This window comes from Anabrus simplex, chromosome 12 (genome assembly GCF_040414725.1).
Source record: "Anabrus simplex isolate iqAnaSimp1 chromosome 12, ASM4041472v1, whole genome shotgun sequence".
In the NCBI taxonomy this organism is placed as follows: domain Eukaryota; kingdom Metazoa; phylum Arthropoda; class Insecta; order Orthoptera; family Tettigoniidae; genus Anabrus; species Anabrus simplex.
The window spans coordinates 39,762,410-39,779,128 of NC_090276.1; the positions used below are offsets into that span (position 1 = coordinate 39,762,410).

Below are 16,719 nucleotides of genomic sequence, written 5' to 3' on the forward strand. Positions count from 1 at the left end.
CACCGACTACCGCGTAAACACACAATAAATATGCATAATATCGGGACTGTGGTAATATTATAAGATACTTATGTATAAAACTTGAACACATTTTGCACTGTACTGAACAATCTATACAAATCATTTGGACAGCCTATAGGTGGCGCACACAAAAGATGAAATAAGGAGAACCTTTAGCAGACTGAATAAGAAGACTGAAAAATACGCTACTAACAAAAATAAATATATATATTTGAAATTCAGTCCCCGATAACAGAAGAAAACAGTATATAGGCCTAGCGGTACCTCAAAAATGATCATGTCGCTCACCTTTATATAAGGGCCATAATAATAATAATAATAATAATCGTATGGCCTCAGCTACCGTGTGCAGACATTTCGATTTGACGCCATCTGGCTGTCTGCTCGTCAATTTCGACGTTCCGTTTTACTCTAGGTCCGCTAGATGGCAGACAGAGTAAACCGGATCTCTCTTGGGCGTCTATGGCTGAGATTTAATTAATTTTGTCGGGAAAATACCAAATGTATCACCAGAGATCTTTTACATGCCGACATCGTACGACATGGAGTGTCGAATGGACTTTTTCCGCCCTTCAAAAATCCGACTACCTCTATAAGGGTCATGTTTGTAACTGATATGTTTGAACATTCGGAACAGATACAAGTAATTGAAACCTAGGCTCTACACTTTAGCTTTATTGAAAATACGAAGGCAGCTGTCTACAACTTAAGTATGATTACATATCGTGAAATAAAAATTGCCTGTCTCTCAGCAGTTTGGAGAACACATTAATTAAATATTTACAAACTGCAATACAGATAGCAATAATCTTCAATGTCAACAAAAAGGAAACCTGTGAAATAAAATCTTTCTATAAGTCATTACAGCAAATTTTACTCAATTCTCTGAACAGGTTGTTTAAAAAATATACACTGACTGACAGAGCAAATGCAACACCAAGAAGGAGTGGTTCGAAAGGGATGAAAGTTGGGTAAAAAACAGAGACGGCACGGACGAATAATTGATGTTTATTTCAAACCGATATGCAGGTTACACAATGCGCACGGCATCGACTCAGTAGGATGTAGGACCACCGCGAGCGGCGATGCACGCAGAAACACGTCGAGGTACAGAGTCAATAAGAGTGCGGATGGTGTCCTGAGGGATGGTTCTCCATTCTCTGTCAACCATTTGCCACAGTTGGTCGTCCGTACGAGGCTGGGGCAGAGTTTGCAAATGGCGTCCAATTAGATCCCACACGTGTTCGATTGGTGAGAGATCCGGAGAGTACGCTGGCCACGGAAGCATCTGTACACCTCGTAGAGCCTGTTGGGAGATGCGAGCAGTGTGTGGGCGGGCATTATCCTGCTGAAACAGAGCATTGGGCAGCCCCTGAAGGTACGGGAGTGCCACCGGCCGCAGCACATGCTGCACGTAGCGGTGGGCATTTAACGTGCCTTGAATACGCACTAGAGGTGACGTGGAATCATACGCAATAGCGCCCCAAACCATGATGCCGCGTTGTCTAGCGGTAGGGCACTCCACAGTTACTGCCGGATTGGACCTTTCTCCACGCCGACGCCACACTCGTCTGCGGTGACTATCACTGACAGAACAGAAGCGTGACTCATCGGAGAACACGACGTTCCGCCATTCCCTCATCCAAGTCGCTCTAGCCCGGCACCATGCCAGGCGTGCACGTCTATGCTGTGGAGTCAATGGTAGTCTTCTGAGCGGACGCCGGGAGTGCACGCCTCCTTCAACCAATCGACGGGAAATTGTTCTGGTCGATATTGGAAGAGCCAGGGTGTCTTGCACATGCTGAAGAATGGCGGTTGACGTGGCGTGCGGGGCTGCCACCGCTTGGCGGCGGATGCGCCGATCCTCGCGTGCTGACGTCACTCGGGCTGCGCCTGGACCCCTCGCACGTGCCACATGTCCCTGCGCCAACCATCTTCGCCACAGGTGCTGCACCGTGGACACATCCCTATGGGTATCGGCTGCGATTTGACGAAGCGACCAACCTGCCCTTCTCAGCCCGATCACCATACCCCTCGTAAAGTCGTCTGTCTGCTGGAAATGCCTCCATTGACGGCGGCCTGGCATTCTTACCTATACACGTGTCCTGTGGCACACGACAACACGTTCTACAATGACTGTCGGCTGAGAAATCACGGTACGAAGTGGGCCATTCGCCAACGCCGTGTCCCATTTATCGTTCGCTACGTGCGCAGCACAGCGACGCATTTCACATCATGAGCATACCTCAGTGACGTCAGTCTACCCTGCAGTTGGCATAAAGTTCTGACCACTCCTTCTTGGTGTTGCATTTGCTCTGTCAGTCAGTGTATGACAGCAGAAATCTTTCTAAAAAAGTAAGATACATTTTTATCATTTTCTGGTAACGTGCCTACCTCTTACCCGGAGGCCCCAGGTTCAATCCACGGCCAGGTCAGGGATTTTTAAGTGGATCTGAGGGCTGGTTCGAAGTTCACTCAGCCTACGTGATTACAATTGAGGAGCCATCTGATGGTGAGATGACGGCCCTGGTCCAGAAAGCCAAGAATGACGGTCGAGATGATTCGTCGTGCTGATCACATGACACCTCGTAATTTGCAGGCCTTCAGGCTGAGCTACAGTCGCTTTTTACGCCATGGCCTTTCGGGCCTGTTGTGCCATGGGGTTTGGTTTGGTTTGGATATGAAATAACGTAATTGTATGAGTAGAAGTTAAATTATGATTCCTGTATGATTTGGATTTAGGTAAATGCTGCCTGACATTCGTTACACTGGTGCTAATCTCTATTGTGTATTTCTTAAAATGAAATTAATGTCTAGGGTTAGTTTGAGTTTCTCTGAGTGGTTTAGGCTTACGCAAGAATGTTATAATTTAAGATGTTAAACCCTCCTCATAATAGAGGATATTACTGCTTTTACAAACTCAAACTGAATTAACATTATCTGAACACAAATCAAAATTGAAAGTGCGTTCTAATTTTTCTCTAATATGAGCACCATGATTTACACCAGAAAGAAAATAAATTTAGTTGAAAGTAATGCACTTGCAAAAATATTAATATCATCATCATCATCATCATCATCATCATCATCATCATCATCATCAGTTTTCCACTCCAGTTGCCCGGGTGTGGTTTACGAGCACTCTCCACTTCTGTCTGTCCATGTACCACTCTTCTCTCAAGACGACATCCCAGCTGACTCCTCTTGTTCCTATGTCCTCTTTCACTTGGTCCAGCCATCTCTTCCTAGGTCTTCCTACCGGTCGTTTTCCGGCCACGACTTTGTGTAGCCATTGTTTTGCTGTTCTTCCATCGTCCAATCGTTTGACATGGCCAAACCATTTCAAAGGGGCCCTTGTCAATTTTTCATTCAGGGATGGGTACACACCAGCTTCCTCCCTTATTCTTTCATTCCCCTTACCCTGTCCCTTTTTGTCTTCTGTACCATAGTTCGTAGGAACTTCATTTCTGCGGCTTGTAGTTTGCTATCCACTTGTTGGGTTGTTGTGCAGGTTTCTAGGCCATATGTTATTATGGGAGTGAAGTATGATTGGAATAGAATCTGCTTTGATCTTAAGGGAACTTGTTCGTTCCAGAGGAGGTTCCGAACTTGATGGTAAAACTGAGCTGATTTTTTTAAATGTTAGATGATTAATATCATATTGCCATTAATGCTTTCACGGCTCGTACTTATAGACATGAGCTTATGCCGTGTCAAGAAAATAAGGTGAAATTCTAAACGTTTCGCAGAAAACTGTGCTCTGCGTCCTCGACTGACCACGAGAAAGGCTTCTTAAACAATGACACTTTGAAATCATGGTTAAACAGTTATTTTGATTAGTGTTTTCTAATGGAGATTAAGACTGACAAGATTGTAATGAGCTTTATTTAGACTTTACATTGTCATATTCTTCTGGAATAGCGCATTAACAATAAATTGTATTCTGTATTATAAAGCAAGTGTGATTAAATGGAGAACTTAAGACATACCATACCAATAAATCATTTTTCAGATGATTGATAATAATTTCAAGCAATACCTTACCCTAGTATTAAAAGGGTCTTATCAAGCTTTATCAATCATATCTTATGGATTTTAGGCCCAGGTTTATCAAATTTGTAAGACCGGTACACAGTATGTGTGAAAAAAATGTATTCTTGTTCAAAACAGCTGTTCAGTTTAAACAATTATGCCCGATGAATTGGAAAAAGGCAGAGAAGAAAAGAAGAAGAAACCTAAACATTCTAAGTGTCATGCCCATACGTTCTCTGAATTAACCACCGTACAACCTGTTTGGATATCAATTATGGTAACTGAAAGTCCTTTTATAACAGTTCAATTTCTACTCACATGTGAAAAGACGTACCAGATCCCTTCTGATAGCGATCTCTACAAATAACGGCTGCACACGAATTCACTCTCGTGAATATCTTTCCATTCCATACGTAAGGTCTAACTTACTTCCCTTTAATATTGCCGATCAATTTAACTGCCGTAATGAGTAGTAGGGCTAGGTGCGTTCTAAATCACTGGCGTCAGAATTTTTCTGCTGAGTCAGCACCCGAGGTCAATGACCCCCGGGGTCATCTTAACAGGGCCTAACCTCATTGCTGCCACCTTATGCACGTGGTGGCGGGCAATTTAAAATCCACGTGCTTTTGACAGCTGTCAAGACGACAGGATCAAACCACGTGGACGCGGGATTTTTAACAAGTGAACGTGGCTAACCCCAGTGCTACCATCTTAACAGGGATAAACCTCATTGATGCCACCTAATGCACGTGGGGGCGCGGAATTTAAAATCCACGTGCCTTTGACACCTGTCAAGGTGACAGGTCCAAACCAAGTGGACGCAAGATTTTTAACAAGTGAACGTGGCTAACATCAGTGCTACCATCGTAACAGGGCGAAAACTCATTGATGTCACCTTATGCATGTAGGGTCGCGGAATTTAAAATCCACGTATATTTCATAGTTGCCATCTTGTCAGCTCCTAACCACGTGGACATGGATTTTAAACAAGTGTACGTGGCTAACCTTAGTGCTACCATCTTGACAGACCCTAAACTCACTGTTACCATCTTAACGTCACAGGGGGAGCGGAATTTAAAATCCATGTGCTTTTTGACAGCTGACAGGTCCTAAACACGTGCACTTGTTTTGAACGTGGCTAACCTCACTGCTACCATCTTGACAGCGCCAATTCTCACCGCTACCATCTTAACTATATAGGGAGCGCGGAATTTAAATGATCTTGACAGGACTTAGCCACGCCGCGGATTTTTTAAACGATCCTAAAGCCAGAGGGCCTAACCACAGTGGATTAAGGCAAGCTGCCCTTCTCGACATGCCCCTTCCCGTTACCATCTTGGAGGGGGCCTAAGGGCTATAGTTTATGCCAAGCTGCCCTTCTCGACATGGCCCTTCCTGACAGTTTTCATGCAAGCTGCCCTTCTCGACATGGCCCTTCCCTGAAATAGTTTTCATGCAAGCTGCCCTCCTCGACATGACCCTTCCCCGACATAGTTCACATACAATCTGCCCTTCTCGACGAGACCCTTCCCGACGTAGTTTTTATGCAAGCTGCCCTTCTCGACATGACTCTTCCCCGACATAGTTTCTATGCAAGCTGCCCTTCTCGACAATACCTTCCCGTTATAGTTTTAATGCAAGCTTCCCTTCTTGACATGACCCATCCCGACATAGTTTTCATACAAGCTGCCCTTCTCGACCATTCCCGACATAGTTTTCATGCAAGCTGTCCTTATCAACATAATCCCTTCCCGACAGTATTTTTGGAGAGAGGATTAAGCAAGCTGCCCTTCTCGACATAGTTCCTTCCCGACACTATTTTTGGAGAGAGGATTATAGTTTTAAAGCAAGCTGCCCTTCTCGACGTTAAGAGCTAACTCATGACGATCTCCTAGTCTAGTTTTGTAAAGGGAGGATTAGTCAAATATTACCTTTTACCAGATATATTTACGTTATTAAACTGGAAAGCATGACGTAGCCTTGTCCTCTTGTTCTTTTTACCTCGTCGCATAAGTTTTTTTTACTCTTTTTGATTGAGGAGGGAGCGGTAGTAGTAGGAGGAGGATGCGTTAAGGAGAAGGTAATACTTTTTATCCTCTTAAATTTTTTCCTTTTCGATTGCAATCAGCACACACACAAAAATATAGTATTGAATGTGGGATAAGCAAATGCTGTATGTCTCCATCCGACAAGACAAAACATGTTGACAGGTTCAATCCTGTTACAGAGGACAGTTGTTATCTTACAGTAAAGATTTGAATAGACAGCATACATTTCCTATCGTGTTCTAATCAGAAAAACTTACCTTGATTGTACGGTAGGAGGAGGACGCGCGTTATCTTGTTGATTGATGGGATTTTAAAGTGTACAACTGTACTTCCTATTAATCACTACCACTATGAAGATAAAATAATTTTACGCGTTCAGTTGCTACTTAGCAGGGGAAACCATGAAAAATCTTTGTCCTACCTATTTTGTGTTAAGGAGATGGATTTTGCGGGATTCGAACAATGACACATGCAACAGATAAAGAATCTTTATTACAGATATAGATTTGGAAATCTGATTTAGTTACCATAACAGAATAAAAAATCATGGATCAAACCCTGTTGTCTTAACGCAATAGTTACCGTAACAGAACATTTTAAAAAATCGGATTCGAACTTTGATCCCTTTCTATTAGAAACACTGACGCATGCAGCAGAAAAAATCTGTATTACAGATATAGATTTCGTTCTCTGATTTAGTTATCGTAACAGATTAAAAAAAAATCATGGATTCAAACACTGTTCTCTTATCGCAAACACAATAGTTACCGCAACAAAATAAAAACTCATGGATTCAAACCCTGTTCTTATATTGCAAACACCATAGTTACCGTAACAGAATAATATTGTCAACATAAATGCCTGTGATTGGTTTTAATAATCTACCCTTAATCCCATAGTCCCCCAGTATGGTGAACATTTTTTACCTCGGCACCCTGCGATATGTTTTAAATCAATAATTACTAAGTAGATAAAATGATTTTATGTCAGCTGTGAGAGGGGGAGAGGGATGGGAAATGTATTGTTAACTTACCTTGTTTATAAAATTATTTTAGTCACTACTTACGTCAGGCAAGGGGATACCACAATCTAATCTAGCTATAAATCGAGCATAAAAATGAATCTGTTACGCAGAATAGCTCGGACGGCTACTCAGGTGACACCCTTTTTAGTCGCCATTTACAACAGGTGTTTCCTGCTTAGAACACTGATTTTTGATTGTAACACTTTAATCTTATATAATTGAACACTAGAGACATTTGATTGTCTACTGCTATGTTGTTATCACTAGATAAAAAATAGGAAACCACGTAAATCTATTATCTTTTTGCTGACGAACCACATAAATCTATTATCATGGCTGACGACATAGGTTCTTCCCCCTCTCTCACTTTCAACGAAGCAGCTTTCGCATGCCCTAACCGCGCAGCCAATTCGCTCGGTGTTGCAATAGCATTAACATATAACGCTACTTTACAGTATAAAATATGATTATTATTACTCTACAGCTACGCTAAGGTACATCCCCCATCATTTGCCTGGTGTAAAAGTGAGAAACCACGGAAACCTATCTTAATGGCTGCCGACAGTGGGGTTCGACCCCGCTATCCCCGAGATACGTCACCAAAACCGCACAGCTAGCGACCGCATTATCACACGCACAGGTGTTCAGAACACTAAATGTTTAATTGTAAACGAATAATCTATCTGCAACACACATACAATGGCTTTCTGTGGTTTTACATAAGGCACAGCCCCAGCATTTGCTTGGTGTAAAAATGAGAAACCACGGAAACCTGCTGCCTACAAATTCTTACTGCTTAAATGAAATTGTTATCGATGTTGACAATGATGAGCGACGCATCTGATTTTGAAGACAGCGGCCATTACATGGAAAGTGAACAGTTAGCAGATCAAGACGAGGAAATCTTGAAATGCATACCAGGGACCGATAGGCAAGAAGTCAACCGTGCGATACTACACTAGTTGTGACCCAAGATAAGCCAAGCTTCAATCAATCAATCAATCAATCAATCAATCAATCAATCAATCAATCAATCAATCAATCAATCAATCAATCAATCAATCAATCAATCAATCAATCAATCAATCTACAAAGATCCAGTTGTTTCCAACTTTCTCACTCTAGGCAGTATTGTGTCTCTCTCAGGAGGATCGTGCACGTAATACGCTCAATCTTCACCACTGATATGCATTTAGGGCTGTCGTCCAATTCTTCGCCTAGTCTTTTGTTAAACTATTTCAAATAACTTGGAAATTTACCGAACATATCCCTTGAGGAATTACTGTACAATAATTCCTATTTCCTCTTCTTATAAATGAATATTGGCCCCATTATGTCGTCTTGAATTCCAATAAAGTAGTGGCAGTACTGATAGAACGGAATATTTAATTAACTAACAAGTACAATTGCATTACCTTCCATCAATGTAGTCATCTGTAAAGTAGATTACCTACTCCCAAATGTCGGGAAGTTGATTGATGACAGCGACAGAGCACCCTATTGCGCAGAGTGCAGATGCCACGTGAGGAAATCGACGGCCTCGGAGGGGGTCCTTCAACTTCGGAAACAGGTCGATGTCTGGTGAGTACAGAGGATATTCGAAGACCTCCCAATCCTACCGTTGCAATAAGAGGTTAACGTCTTGACCCATCATGCAACCGTCCTATACGGTAATGCTTTCTCGCCGCAGGCTTCACGTAAACCTCGACAACACATTTTTACCACGGGCAACCTCGATTTTAATCCACGAATGCTGATCACCTTTTGAAAACATGCTTTAGAGCAGTGAAATCGACACTCTTCACTTCAACGCCACACAGTAACAACACTCCCAACTGGATGCCCGTCAAATGAACACTACACACTTGACCGCTCCCATATCGTATTTGCGCATGCCCCACCCCTGGCGAATGCCTGCACTACGTTGATACTACTCTATTTACAGCCCTATGATAGCATATCTACGCCAGCTACTTTCCGCCAATGTTCAGGCTGTTTTACTCGGCCTGCAGCAATAATCCCATTCATCGGAGACGAGTGGTAGCAGAAGAGACAAATCACATCACAACAGTGGTCAATGTAATGTTATTGCTGATCAGTTTAATGTGTTTTCGATATGATAGCCTTTACATTTTTTTTTTTTGATTTTGTGATATTAGGGCATTTAATGTCAAGGGAGTCTTTCCTCATTTTACGATTCCCTCTTGTCGTTATGGACCGATGACCATGCGGTTTCACATCTTGTGACAATCATGACAAAGACCACGACTGAACGATATTTCCATGTTAGCAAAGCTAGGCGTTGATATGGACTTGGCAACGAAAGTCTAAATTAATCGATTCTAGTATCATAATCGGTACGGTAAAACTGTGTAAAACATTAATGATCGGAAATTGTATTCTCTATAACTTTTGTTATGTAGTACTTTTCGATAGGAACAATAACGTAGGTATTTAAAAATTAAATTTTAGCTGCCTTCCCCTAAACCACCATTTCATCCAGCGTGAATAAAGTTATTTATAGGCTAGACTGTAGTGGCTTATTGCCTAACTTCACTTACCGATTTTAATTAAATTCTGTTTACGAATTTTCTCGTGGTTCGGCGTTTATATGGACTTGACAACAAAAATCGAAATTCATGAATATCTCTGTTATAGTCTGCGGGTCAATTTCAAAATACAGTATATACGGCGTAAATGATTGGAATTTTAAATCTATATAACTTTAGTTATGTAGCATTTATCGATAGGACCATTGTCAATCAATCAATCAATCAATCATGGGATCACGCATGCTTTGGAACACCCCTGGCTGCTGCCGGACTGCATTACACGCGTTCTCGCAGTGCATCCACATCGTGTATGGGAACCGCATACACTATGGTCTTTACATGTTCCCAAAGCCAACAATCTAAACGGTAATGGTCAGGCGAACGGACAGGCCAAGGTTTTGGCTCTTTCCGACCAAACCATCGCTCATGGAAGACCTGTGTTAGGTGTCGCCCAATCGTACGATGAAAATGGGCCAGTGCCACATCATAATAAGACCATAACACTACAGACTCCTAGGTTTATGACCAATGTTTAGCTAGGAACGTATTCCCGTCTTTTATTGCATACGTCTCTCCATAATTTTAGGTCTACCTTAGTAGTTACGCAACACAAGTCCACCATACCAGTCAGGGTAAACTTCTTGCCAATGTGTGTAATTGTCTTATTTTTTACTCCAATCGTCTTTTTCTACCAAGCATGCACTATGTTCTCTGTCAAGAATAACTTACCGGTAACAAATTACAGTGCAAGTAAAGGAAATGAATACCTTACCTATAATAAGTCCAATTCTGGTGTTGGTATTCTTCCAAGCACAGGACATCAAAGTACCTGTGGTGTCATTAAGCACGGCAAGCACATCGATTTTCATGTCCTGGAAAACAAGAGATGCATAATAGATATCGGAGAAATCGGAAATTCTCTTTACAAACTCCTAGGAGTTTAGAGAAGAGGAGCCATTACATTATGACAGGATGTCCATGAACACAATTCAGTCTTGGAAGCATCCATTCATCAACCATATCATAATTCACGAAACTCTCACCACAGTTGGTGGCTGGGAGAGAGGACTTAGAACTCATCCATTACTTCATTTATGCAGACAGTATTTGATTCAAGTCATACCACCAAGTCATTCACTCGGCCAATCAATCACTCGTTCATCAATGAATGCTCTCTCTCTCTCTCTCTCTCTCTCTCTCTCTCTCTAGCTAGTGGCTGCCCGTGACCAGTTGAGAGGAGTGTTATCAGTGGCGGCTCGTGGATATCAGCAGTCTCAAGTTCTTCAAACCATGTTATCAAGATACACACTTCGAACACTATACGGCGCAATGCATATCCAATTGTTTTGATTATGATGTTGATTATTATTATTATTATTATTATTATTATTATTATTATTATCTGCCTGTTAATTACCTGCCTGGTGTGAAAATAGGAAACCACGGAAGACCATTTTCAGGGCTGCCGACAGTGGGGTTCGAACCTACTATCTCCCGAATACTGGATACTGGCCGCACTTAAGCGACTGCAGCTATCGAGCTCGGTTTGTTATATAGTCACGAGAATTAATTTGTCTTTGGAAAGCCCTATTTTCATTGTCATTTTTCTTGGTCTCCGATTTTTTCAACAAGAAGTCTACCACACTCCTTCAGTTCGACTTCCTACTCGATAGAAAGACAAGAAAACGTTAGTTCTTTAATATGTTCGACGGTAATCATACTGTACGAAGTGCAAACATAACACTACGCCTACATATATATCACAACCTTCCTTTTCACAGTCACCTCACGAGATCATTCATCAACACAAAGCTAAACATCGCGCTCTCCAGTGAGTATGGCCAACATGAGTCAAGTGCGAGGAGACTAGTTACGCTCCTTACTCGTTTCGTTAGTTAATAGTCCTACAAATTACAAGACTATTTTAAACATATACCGACACATTTAACTCACGTAAGTGCCTGAGTAAAGTAGTTCCTATTTTTAGGAGAGAAATGGCACAAACTGACCCCTGTTAAATAGAAATAAAATCACCAATGTTTCGGGTAGGTTGGCTACAACGATAGGCCGCGGCAGAAACGCGCCGGAATCTCCGCTAGAACAGCACATCTGCACTCTGGCTCTGATTGGCTCCCTCAAGGCCAGTCAAGCGAGACTCGGAGTATTTGGTCCGCTATGAGAGAGCGCCCTCCTGCGCAGGGCCAGCAGCGTATCGGGCCGCAGTACAGTACAACTCGCGCCCTTGATTAGAATCTTATAGTAAAATATAAAATATTTCCCTTGTTAACATTTAAGATTAAAATTCCCGAATTTAATGGAACCCCGTGGGGGGCGCGCGCCTTAGCGCCTCCCAAACGAGCCGCCACTGAGTGTTATTCATTCGTGCACGACCATGAAATCATCCACTTACCAAGTCATGCAGTCATTCACTCATTCAATTCAGTCATAATGCATGTTTGTAATGGTAGGATAACTCCATAAGACTTGTGACACAAAAGTAAGCGCTAAATAAGATAAGACCAGGGATGGCGAACCTATGCCACGCGTGACACGCGAACACGATTTTGGTGGCACGCCACGCGATCATATTAATGTTTTTATAAACATCTTGTATTGTAGACTATATATATATATATATATCATGCAACGTATAGTCGTAGTGTTTACGTGTAAGAAATAAATCCAAATTCTAGTTCCATTCCGACGTGCAATATAGCAAAACTGCAACACTGATAGGTCCGGAACTGTTAAGCCCCATTCACAATGCAAACGTAACGTAACGTAAACTTAACATTAACGTTAACTTAGAAGTTAGCGGGCATCTTATCTAATGGAACCATTCACAATGCGCCGACGTAAACTTAACTGCGAGTCCGTAAAATTAAGGGATTGCAAACTCCAAGCTCTTGCGGTTAATTTTACGTTAACTTTAAGAACCAGCCAATCAGAGCAGAGGTAAACATTGTGTGTTGTGCACGATATAATGACGTCTTTCGACGAAACGCTTGTACTTCTCTTTCAAAGTTATCTTTGTGTGTATGTATGATAGAAGGAAAAAGAATTACAAATACGCTGTACCGAAAAAGTAATAGGTGGAAATAAATATCTTGTAGCAATGAAATCTGACGGTAAATGGGGGGAGACAAGCTCGCAGCTCTGGCGAACGGACGAGACAATCCCTGTCATAAATAAAACAGTGTCCTTGTATATTTCTTAACGTTATGACACACTACTAGTTTACGAAAACGATATCATCCAAACAAATAGATCCAAACATCTCATCGGGGTGTGATAGATAGGGTCATAGATGTCGGTAAAGGAGACCTTACATTTCTTTTTATTAGAAAAGGGGAAGCGAATCGTAAGAAAGACGAACAGTTCAGGTTTCATCCGCATGTCCAAAACGAACTGATGAGGGTCATTTCTTACAGTAGATTACCGAAATCGCCCTGAGATAACCTTCTTTGATTCAAGGGATGAACCCATTTTCTGCACCGTTGTTTAGATCGCCTTTTCAGGTACCGTAGGCCTACACAGCTCCCAGGAACAAAGCAATATATGTTTGATGTAATATGAATTCCGCTACCACGTTGTTTGATTCCATCGAGGTATTGAAATATAAAACTGCGAGATAGCCCAAAACCCGACTTCCGTGCTAAATAACATGGCAGTGTTTTGATTGGCTGCTGTATACTCTTTACGTTAATGTTACGTTCCTCCATTGTGAATACCACAAATGTTACGTTAATTTTACGGTTACGTTACGTCGTTAAGTTTACGGTTACGTTTGCAGTGTGAATGAGGCTTTAGAGTGGCTGGCGAGCCCTTCACTCATCCGCGTCAGTCAGTCAGTCAGTGAAGTTTGCAAGTAGTGTGTACTGTAGTTATCCCTAGTGGGTAACTGTTCATTGAATATAATTCTTTGGTAGTTTTGTATACGGACCTGTGATACATGTTTTCGGTGCCGAAATATCAGAAACATAACAAAGGTAGTGGCCATATTTTTCAAGAGCAGTGGACAAGGCTTGACGAAGAAAGACAGGAAGAGAGCAGATTACATCAGGTCAGTCACAAAGGTCAGTGACATTTTAGAAAGGGTATTTACCCTAAAATGGCAGTGGGCAGGCCATGTTGCTCGGAGAACTGATGGTAGGTGGACAAAGCTTGTGCTTGAGTGGTGTCCGAAAGATCATCTCAGACCAAGGGGAAGACCACCGGACAGATGGGATAAAGACATCCGGAAGACTACTGGGATCAATTGGCAGAACATCGCTCAAGACCGTCCCAGATGGAGAGACCTCATGAAAACCTACCTTGCTTCGGACTTAAAGAGGCCACATCGTAAAAACGATTGAATATGGCTGATAGTGATAGTGATAGAAAGAACAATAAAGCTTTGTGTTGCCTGTGTTCGGAAACAGTTGTATCCCGGACCTTTAATGTAAAGCGCCATTTCGAGACAAATCATTCAAATGTTTGTTCCATGCCAGATGAAGAAAGAAGAGAGTTCGTTTCACAAAAAGTCGAACAATATATAAAACACACTAGTTCTTTTTTATCATCTTTCAGGCCAAGGAATAATATCAGTGCGACTAGTTTCCCCTAGATTCTGTATGGTTCACCTGTCTCATAGAGATAGGTGGTGTGTGAGGTACCGATGCCGGTGCTCCTTCGGAGCTCCTCTGTCGGTCTTTGGTAGGTGTGTTGATTTGTGTTTTACTTTGTGTTTACACTTACGGTGGCCTTATCCTGGTTACTTGTTTTGTGGTAATTTATTTCGTTGTGTGATTTTATTCTCGTTTAATGATTGGAGGAGTGTTCATTAGTGGAAATGAGAAGTTTGTTTCTATGTATTTTAGTGTATCTATTTCTGAGTTGTGTAGTTTCTTCTTATTAGTTTAATTGTTGGTATGTGTATGAGTGTCCAGGGAGAAATTGCGTAATTTAGAATGGCTGACACAGTGAGTTCAGTGTACGATGTGGATTGGAGCTTGGTTTTCCATGAGATCCAATCCTAGCTGATGTTGCGTTAGGAGGTTTGCAACGCTGCATCGTGTATGAGTTCGCTTACTTATTTATCATTGTAACTGATTAATAAGTGTTTTTGCGGGTGGAATTATGGTAGTTAACAGCAATGGCAGCATGATGGTTTATTAGAAGGGCTTCACATGGGGCAATGTTGTTGTTACGCTGACCAGTGTCTATTCCCAGGTGACCTAGCTGCAGGTAGATGGGAGTATTGTGGGAGCAGAGGTTGCAAGAACAGTCCTTATCTTGTGTGTGCTTTGAAAGTAAGTGTGTTAATTGCTGTGTATTGTGTTATTTTTGAGTATTATTATTACTTGCTAAAGTGTAGTCAGGGTTGGTAAGTATGTCTTTAATTATTAGAATGTATTTTGGTCGTCGGTAGATAGTATCGGCTCTGTGTGGATCATACTGTCCAAGTGTGTTTATTAGTGGATTTTCGTGTTGTTGTGTGGAGTTATAGAAGTTTGTAGTTAGTGTGTGTACATAATCCAGTATGTACGGGACTTTAGTTATCTCGTGTAGTTGTACTGTAGGTATGGTGTAGTCTTTAACTGCTAAGTGTAAAAGCCAGTTCTGTATTCTCTGTAGGCGTTTTATACTGGATATAGGTAAAAAGCCAATGGCTGGATATGCGTATGTAAGGACGGGGCGTATAAATGTGGTGTATATGAGTTTGATGTTTTTCTGAGAGAGTGTACTTTTCCTGTGGATGAGTGGGTAGAGCATTAGGGTGTTTCGTTTGGCGCGTTGTATTGTGTTCGTGATGTGTTCTTGTAGGTTGAGTCGTGAGTCTAGTGTGACCCCTAGGTATTTGTGACTGTTGACTTGTTGTATGGCTTGGTTGTACAGTTGTAGTTGTTGTTGCGGTTGTTCGCGTCGGCGAGTGTAGTGTACTACTTTTGTTTTTTGTAGGTTGACTTCAATTTTCCATTTGGTGAGCCAGGGTTCGAGTTCGTTTAGGTGGTGTTGTATTCGTTGGGTGGCAATGTCTGGGTTCCAGCTTCTGGCCATAATGGCTGTGTCATCGGCAAAAATAGCTACTGCATAGTACAGCATGGGAAGCCGCTTTTTGATGGTGAGTTCTTGAAGGAGGCTTTCTTATTGTCGTCCGACACATTATTTGAAGACTTTTCTAACAAACAACTAATAATTAACAGAATTAAAGAAATGCCAGCCAGCATAAATACTGTCAAGGATAGAATAACAGGAATGAGTGAAGATGTTTCGAAGCAATTGAAAGCTGATTTGGATAACTCCCGCATGTATTCAATATGTCTTGATGAAAGCACGGATGTGACCTTACAAGCAAGGTTAGCTGTTTTTGTACGATTTCCTTGTGGAAATATGATGAGGGAGGAAATGCTTAAATTGCTGAGCTTGTGAACTACGACAACAGGGAAAGATATAATGAACGAAGTGAAGCAGGAACTTGTATTAAAAATGGGGTTTGACTTTGAGGAAATTGTGTCCGTGACAACTGATGCTGCCCCAAGTTTGGTGGGTATTCATAATGGGTTTGTGAAATTTCTTAAAGAAGAAGTTAAATATCCTATTTTACAGTTCCACTGTTTATTACACCAGGAAGCCCTTTGTGCGAAAGAATGTATGAAGTCATTTGAAAGTGTACTCTCGGTGGTAACTAAAATTGTGAACTTCATATCTGTAAAAGCAAAGCAAAGTCATCTCTGTACAGGCCATGAAGACCCTTGAAGGAGTGGTAGGTAAAAGCTTCCACCATTGTTAACCTCGGCACGTGATGGGGTAGAGTGGTTAGCTCTACGCCCCGCCGCCTTTGCCCCCAGGAATTAACCTGGTACTCGTTTTTGGTGACTTCATATCTGTACGTGCTCTAAATAATTGCCAGTTCTCGAAGATGTTACAGGACGTGGAATCTCAATATAGCGGACGTATAATGTACAATAATATTCGCTGGCTGAGTCGCGGGCAAGTACTCCAGAAGCTTGTTGAGCTCTTGGACGAAATTCGCTTCATGACAGAAAGACAGGAAGAATTT

At 41.8% G+C, this 16,719-nt stretch overlaps 1 protein-coding gene across 1 annotated transcript in view; it reads right to left on the reverse strand.

Moving 5' to 3' along the window:
- LOC136884381 (hexokinase type 2) overlaps positions 1–16,719 on the reverse strand; it is a 90,285-nt gene that overhangs the window by 42,888 nt on the left and 30,678 nt on the right. Inside the window, exon 4 of the mRNA XM_067156520.2 lies at positions 10,450–10,549. Within this exon, the coding sequence (XP_067012621.2) occupies positions 10,450–10,549 (100 nt within the window). The remainder of the gene's footprint in view (positions 1–10,449; positions 10,550–16,719) is intronic.